This window comes from Glycine soja, chromosome 18 (genome assembly GCF_004193775.1).
Source record: "Glycine soja cultivar W05 chromosome 18, ASM419377v2, whole genome shotgun sequence".
Lineage (NCBI taxonomy): Eukaryota > Viridiplantae > Streptophyta > Magnoliopsida > Fabales > Fabaceae > Glycine > Glycine soja.
The window spans coordinates 38,301,617-38,310,120 of NC_041019.1; the positions used below are offsets into that span (position 1 = coordinate 38,301,617).

The window sequence follows — 8,504 nt, forward strand, 5'->3', positions numbered from 1 at the left end:
AGAAAAATGTTTATGATGGCTTAATTGGTACCCTTCTTAACATTAAAGGCAAGACAAAGGATGGTCTGAAATGTCATCAAGACTTGGTTGACATGGGAATATGAGAGCAGTTGCATCCGATATCACAAGGTTGATGAACATATCTGCCCCCAGCATGCCACACAATATCAACAGTAGAGAAGAAAAGTTTTTTTCAATATCTACGGAATGTAAAAATTCCACAAGGATACTCTTCAAATATCAAGAGCCTTGTAACCCTCAATGATCTGAAGTTGGTTGGCTTAAAGTCCAATGATTGTCACGTCTTAATGCAACATCTATTGCCTGTTGCAATTCACGGGATTTTTCCTGACAAAGTTAGGGTTGCCATAACCCGTTTGTGCTTTCTTTTTAATGTTATATGTAGCAAAGTCATTGACCCTCAACAATTGGATGATTTGGAGAATGAGGTTTTCATTGTCCTTTGCCAGTTGGAGATGCATTTTCCTCCATCATTTTTTGACATCATGGTTCACCTAATTGTTCATCTTGTGACAGAAATTTGGTCGTGTGGTTCGATTTTTTTGTGGTGGATGCATCCAATTGAGCGGTACATGAAGGTTTTGAAGGGTTATAGAAAAAATCAATACCAACCAGAAGCTTCCATTGTTTAAAAGTTCTAAAGAAGCTATTGAGTTTTGTATAGAAACAGTTCAAGCTGTCAGGGTTCCCGAAACTCGTCATGACCAAACATGAGGAGGTAAGGGTACACGAGAATACAATGTTGTAACGATGACTCAACAAGATGTCTCACAAGCGCATTTGTATATCTTGAATAACACACAGGAGGTCATTCCCTACATACAAACTCACAAAGAATATCTAACATGTATTCACCAAAAAATGAACATGATGAAATTGCTGCAAGAGCATAATAGAACTTTCATAAACTGATTTAAAGAAACAATCATCAGTGATGACAATGCTTCCAAAACATTAAAATTGTTGGCTATTGGTCCAAATCTAAATGTCCCCACTTGGAAGGGGTATGATATAAACAGTTATTCTTTCTACACAAAGTTACAAGATGATAAAAGTAGTGTGCAAAATAGTAGGGTGATTGTTGAGGCTCATTCTGAACACTTTTCTAGTGCATCAGATAACAACCCAATTCAAACCTCAATGCCTTACTTTGGAGTCATTGAAGAAATCTAGGAGCTTGATTATAATCAATTCAGAGTGTCTGTATTTAAATGTCAATGGGTTAATGGAAATACCGGTGTTCATAGAGATCAAATGGGATTTACTTTAGTAGACCTTAATAAGGTAGGCTACAAGGAGGAACCTTTCATTATGGAAGAACAAGCTAGGTAGGTGTTTTACATCTAAGATCCTTCTGATTCTAGATTATCGGTGGCTCTACAAGGAAGACCAATTGGTATTAGGGAACAAAATAATGATGCAACACTTGACATTTGTGAGACTCCTCCTTTTTCCACAAAAAATGTCTTCCATATGTGAACGACCTGAGGTGGATGACGTACATGCAATTTGTAATGATCATGATAAAGGTTTATGGGAGAGCATTCCTGCTTAAACATTTGTGAGACTCCTCCTTTTCCATAAAAATGCCTTCCATATGTGAACAACCCGAGGTGGATGATGTACATGCGATACGTAATGATCAATGAAGGTTTATGGGAGAACATTCCTGGTAAACTGCATTGTATCAATGTAATGTTTACGATATTATGTTATTTGTTCTTAATTTATGTAATGTGCATATTTACAATTTGTTACGTAGATGTTATTTTTATATCCCACAACATTAATCAATTTATTTCATTTGCACAGGGTCATAGGAACACTGCCAAGGTCCCCTCCGCATTCATATGGTAATTTGAAGCCTACGCCTAAGAAGACAAGACAATTCACACATCTTAGAAGGTTGACTTTATGAACCTTAGATCAGCCTAGACCAACAGTTACTGTCGATCCTGCAACTGGAAGAGGATCAAGCCCAAAAAAACAAAAGTTCCACAACTATTTAGGGGTCATAGCTCAAGAAAATATCCCAATTGTACATAGCAATTGGAAAGATGTGCCGAAAACTCTAAAGGACCTAGTATGGGATGACATTTTGGTAAGTCAAGTTAACAGTTCCATGTATTTTTTTTTGTAGGTATTTATATTTCAAAATGTTTAAAGGCACTAAATTTGACATGTTGAATATTTTATGCAGGCTAAATTTGATATCCTAGAAGCCTCAAAAGCCAATAAGAAGGTGATGTCCACGGTGGCCACTAGATGGAGGCAATTTAAGTCTTCGCTAACCACTAAATTTGTCTATGCTAACACTGAAGGTCGACACAAACAAGATCCTTTTGTAAAATATGGTATGGATCAACAAACTTGGGATGAATTTGCTGCAAGTCGCAAGACCCCTACTTGGAAGGTTAGATATTTCTTACTTTTAATTTAAATTAGCTATAGAAATATAGCATTTTGTTTCAATTAATTACATGGAAATACTATATGGTGTATCACAGGAAATCAGGGAAAAGGCACAGCAAATTCGAAAAAACAATGACTGCCCCCACGTACTCTCTCGTGGGGGTTATGATTTGCTTGAGAAAAAACTAATAGAGGATAAAAGAAAGAAAAGACAAGAGGATGCAATGTTGACTAAGAATACACCATTGCTTGAGGACCCTCCATCTCCTATTGAAAGACATGTGAAGTGGAAAATGGCTCGCATAAAGCGATATAGGCAGATGACATCTGAGGCAGCACAAAAAATATTTGATAGAATTGTGAATTCATGGTTGACACACAATTTGAATCTAATTTTTGTTTTTTTATAATAATCACCTCATTTGATGTATTTATATGTCATGCTTGTTATAGGACTCATTAAAATAGCAGACGACACAAGGTAGTTTTGTTCCCTATGGTCGGGATGACATACTCAATATTGTCATTGGGCGACCGGAGCATCCAAGTCGTGTTCGTGTAGTGGGGTCTTGTATAACGATCAGTCTATATTATGGCAAGGCATCACATGGCTCCAGCAGTTCCTCTACATCAATAACCCAACAACAGTTGGCTGACATAATTGGAAGCCTTAAGGAAGAGTGGAGGAATAAGATTATCGGAAACCTCAAAGAAGAAGTAAGGAATGAGATTGAAGAAGAAAACAAGCAGAGTCTGGAGAAATTGAAGCAAGAGTTGAAGGATACCATAAAAATAAAGTTTTCCCAAATGGGATCACAATACTCACCCCCTTATTGAGGTAGATTTATAGGCATTAGGTGCATGTGTTAGCACCAAAGGGAGTTGTGAACCCATCATGCGAGGAACATGATGGTCGTGTAATACCGACTATGGGGTTATATGAGGGGGGGGGGGTCTTGCATTCACAATGTGGCTTATGCTGATGATGTGGTAAGGGTCATTGTTGAAAAAGTTTTAGATGGTGACGCCCAAGTCTCGTTCCCGATATCAAAGATATAGTATCTTAGGTAGGCCCTTCAAACATTCATTGCTTGGCAAACAAATCTTGTGAAAATTGTGTCATATGAGGTAAATTTTATTTTGTAATATTTGTTGGATGATTTGCGTACATCAATATATCTTAGTTACTGACATTAGTTTAATTCTTGTTTTCATTAACCATATAGGAGTCCCATATTAGTCCAAAGAAACTGGCTGAACCAGTTCAAAAGGCGAATAATGTTTGTGAAGATGATCCCTTGCGTCAGTTGATTAAGAGCCTATATGACATTTACGAGAAGCCCGTTGAATTGATGTGGGATGCCAGTAAATTTGGGATTCCAAATGTAGAGGCATCCTTCTTCTTGACATATTCTAATGTAAATGAAATAATAGCAAGTGAAAAATGTTTGAACATAGTTATACTACAATTATGGATGATGTAAGTAAATTTAATATGATTCATTAATAACTAATATTCGTAATCATATGCATCACTATCAATTTTCATGTATTTATTATCAAAATAGGTTTGTGGAGGAGTGGAGCTCAAGTTTGGGTCATGCTTCGGTGTATGGATTCCTTGAGCCTCAGTCGATACACCATGCAAAGGATCGATGTGCTGAATGTGAACATTACATACAAACATGGGTCAAGGAATCTCAACGAAAGGTGTACCTAGGAGCTTACTTGAATCAGTAAGCTCAATTAATGCAAATGCTTCTAAAAAATGTTTGAATTATACATGCCTAATTTTTGTTTAATGTAGGGCCCATTGGCAACTGGTTGTATTGTGTCCTACAAACAATGTTGTTGCATGGTTCTGTTCATTACGTAAGAAGCCTGATATTCATATCAAAACTGCAATTAAGAAGTTAAGTTTTATATTGAAACTCATTTAATTATTCTAAATTTTTTAGTGAATAATTTTTTATCGTCGTATACACATTCATGATTTATTTTTCTAACCAATGCAATGAAGACACTAAAGACCATTGTGGATGGTAAAAATGATCAAGGAACTCCTAAGTGGATTGAAGTAAAGGTTAGTCATCTAATTAATGCTTATTTATCACTAGTGATGATTAGATGGTAACTTTTATACAATTTTTTGATTCAATTATTATTTATATTGAATGTAGAGTCATGCTCAAAGCGGAGGATATGAGTGTGGTTATTATGTGATGTATTGGATGTGGAACATCATAAGTAGGGGTTTAAAGAATGATTGCAGCTTGGTATGTTTACTTCAACAACTTTAAATTACTACTTCACTGTTATCTATGCAACATTCTACATGTATATACGTATTATTTGTATTTTTTATATTTTGTAGTGGTTTGCTGATGGCACGTCATTAGACATGGAAACAATAACAACAATTCACAAGAAATGGGCAACATGTTTTGTAAAAGTTCAAAACATTCGATGTAGAAAGTCGTTGATGATATAGGACATTGCACTATGGTGAATTTGATAGTTATTGTGAACATTACAAACACAAATGTAAAAATATTGGCATTTATTTGATAATAAATTTTAAAAAATTGTGTATTTCCTTTTGTCTGCACCAAATGTGTTCAAAAATGCATTGTATTTGCAATACAAAGTTCCATGGACAGGAAAACTGCTTTTTGTGGGACCAATGTTGTTTTTGCAGGACATTTGAAGTTACATGGACATGTGAAGATTCTTAACTTATCAGACCCATGTAAGTTGATCTGAAGGTTTTATTTTTTGTAGATTTTTTTAATTATTTACATTTTCAATTAATTAGTACTAACAATTATTTGACAACATTTCGTTGGTGCTTGAAAATCACAAATTTCATTTGGAGGGTGGAGCAATGCATGTCTGAACCAATGAAGGATATAGACCACGCTGATAGCTTTGGTGGAGAACCACATTGTCTACTCAATTTACCAAATTATAAGTGCGTACATTCTAAGTTGAGTCAATATTCCTTTTTCTTCAGTTTGTCAATTATATTTTATTGTGATGAAAAATGTTTTCTTCTAACATTCTATATTGTTTTCTCTCTTTTATTTTGTTGTGCTTGTCTATAGATGGATAATTCAAAGCTTGAAAGCGAGAATAATGAGTACAAATTAAGGATTCAAGCCTTGGAACAGCAGTCCCAACTGAAAAATAGTATGGATATGCATTTTTCTTGTACTTTGTGTATTAGCTCAAATCTGCTTTAGCTTGTTCGACCCTATAAAGTGTGTATTCATTCTGTCAAGAGGCCATTGCGCCCCATTTTGCCTTGGCTTAATGGGCCCCAACTTTCAGGGAAAGGTTTAATTGTTAATGCTACGCTGAGCTTTCAATCTTCTGCTTCAGGAAATGGTCATATCAATGGGTTTACTCCTTAACAAATTGGTCAATTGCATTGTTTGATACATGAGCATGTACAACTTCTTATTCAGGTATTCTTTATATCGATTCTTGAACCTTCCCAAAAACAGGTTGCTTCTTAGGTTCAAGTTTGTTTTTTGAGATGCTTCACAAACGTGATGAAATATTAGCTTTGAAAAGAGTGTCATACCCCAGTGTTTGCTTTACTCCAACTTCTTGCTCATTTGTGTTTGACGGAGGCTCAAAATTCATCCAAGCCCAGTGCAACATAGAATATTCTCCTCCACAAGATGCACAGAATGTGTGCTTTTCTTAATCCAATCAGAGATCTTGTGAAGGTTTGAACAGGCAAAGAGGTTTCCAAGTTACTGAAAGTTCTAAGACTTTCTAAAACGATTGTTTGCTAACAACCGTCTTAAAAAGTACACTTTCTAAGACTTTTTAAGATGGTCCCAGATAAAAACCGTCTTAGAAAGACTTTTTAAGACGGTTGATAACAAACAACCGTCTTAGAAAGTTTTACTTTTCAACGATGGTTGTTTTATAACCGTTGTTAAATGTTTCAACTTTCAACGATATTTGATATAAAGACGGTTTGTAACCGTCGTTGAATGCCTCTATTAACTATCGTTAAATGTCTTTTTTGCAATTGTGTCTAGCCCTAGTCTCCACCATGCCACCAATGAGAAACTATCTTCCATACAAGGTGCCCCTTTGTTCACCTCCAACCAATCTATCCCTGACTTTACGTACTCATCATCCAACCTCTTAACCCCTTCTTGCACTTTCCTTATGTGGCAAGCATTTTCTAGCTCAATGAGATGCCTCACACTTGCTCTTGCAAAACCAGGTACCAATGCATTACCTGCAAGGAGATATCAAAGTTAGTTGAGTGATTAAGAAAGAAGAGAATGGGAGAAAAGATAGCAGGTTCGATTTCCCTACTAATAAAAACTAACAAATTAATAATTGAACATTTGTCGATAAAAAAAAAAAATGAATTGCCTACAAAGCCATTTGGGAGTTCAAGAACAACCCTTTTTCCTAACATCCACTGGAAACAGCATTATGGACACTTTTTCCTCTAACATCTTTGTTGCAATGCTTCTAGCCTTCCATATTTTTGCAGCAACAACCTGAAAAGTTGTGATGTTCTTTAAGGTGGTGTTTTCCTTTAGGGCCTTCTTTTTGAAGCTGGCTTTTTTTTTTTGGTGACAAATGGAGCACACAAATTTGATTTTGGGGCGCGGATTGCGTAGCACTGGTTCCACTTTTGCCTTGCAGAGTGAACAAGTTGTGTGTTTCAGTGGATTTTGATTACTCAAAATGTGGATGGCTTATCTTTGGAGGGTTTCAAGCTCTCAGAAGTGTTCTACCTGCATTTGGTACTATGATGAGGTCTCCACCACGTGTTAATGCTCCTAAATTTACCTCAAAATCTCTGATTGTGGAACCATCCAGTGTGAAGTGGTTGTAGCAAGAAGCAAGAGCCAAACATCCACAGCCAAATTGAGTCAGCTGTCATATACAAATGAAGTTAACTTAGAGAACTTATTATATGCATCCTTTAATAAAAAAAAAAAAAAGTCTAGGTTGTATGGGTTTTCACTAAAGGACATTGAGTCCATCACTTTTGGTTGGGTGAGCTTATTTATTAGTTACTTCAATTTATCTTATGACATAAATACTTAAGTATATGTAAGAGTTTATAAAAATAATTTATGATGTATTCATAAGCCATTTTCAACTTATGTCAATAAATTCTCTAAAGTAGTTTATGTAAACAACTCACAATTTGTATGAAAATAGTTTCACCATATTTCCTCTTCGATTATAAAAAGGATTTATACATAAGTACTTATACGATAAGCACTTAATAATGAATCTTCGAGTTTTGAAGACTAAAATGAAAGAAAAATAATAGGGCTGCAAGCAGATAAAAAAATCAAGAGAATTAAAACAAAAGAAATACATAAATTATAAGGATTAAAATCTTGAAAATAAGAGTTTGAAAGAACTCAAAGAAGCATTAACCTGTAAGGATGCAAGGGACCTTTCTTTCATGTTAGTTTCTTGATCACCCTCTTCCTACAAGAAAACAACCAATTCCCTCAACTTAGGATTAGGTGCAGAAATTACACCAAATTCACTCAATTTTCTTTCAGTTCTTGCGACCACGACGACAATGCCAGCACCATTACAGTCTATTTCAAACCGATGAGTCTCCTCCAAACTTGGCACTAGTCTAGCAGCCATAAAGTCATATTGCACAAGCCTTTTACCAAGTGCACTGTATAATTTGCCACAAATCTCACAAAAGCTCATTTGGGTGCTTGGAGGATAAAAAAAGGAGGCAGAGTCTTGGTAAGCAACAGGTCAATGTTTGACAAGAACATTCTCTTACGAGGTGTAGGTTGCTTAGGAGCAATTACAACTTTCTCTACTAGTTCAATCTTACCCATTGCACACTGTATCTTTGGTTGAGCTTGTTCTTATAATAATACACAACCAACCAAGACTGTTAACCCCTTGATATAATAAGTTTTCTCAATGGTTAATAGTACATAAGAATTTGGTTAAATATATATTCATGAGAAGCCAGTTTCCTAATATTAATTACTTTGAAGTTACATGTATATGTTGCTAACGTACAAGAAGTTATGTTATAATACTTT

General features: G+C 35.4%; 1 protein-coding gene across 1 annotated transcript; it reads right to left on the bottom strand.

Moving 5' to 3' along the window:
* Positions 1-6,449: 6,449 nt before the first annotated feature.
* Positions 6,450-8,291, bottom strand: LOC114397221 (shikimate O-hydroxycinnamoyltransferase-like). The gene is made up of 4 exons (XM_028359317.1): positions 8,203-8,291; positions 7,933-8,119; positions 7,206-7,347; positions 6,450-6,694 (listed from the first exon to the last, which is right to left on the bottom strand). The coding sequence occupies exons 1-4, from the start codon at positions 8,289-8,291 to the stop codon at positions 6,450-6,452; spliced, it is 663 nt and encodes a 220-aa protein (XP_028215118.1).
* Between the last annotated feature and the right edge of the window lie 213 nt (positions 8,292-8,504).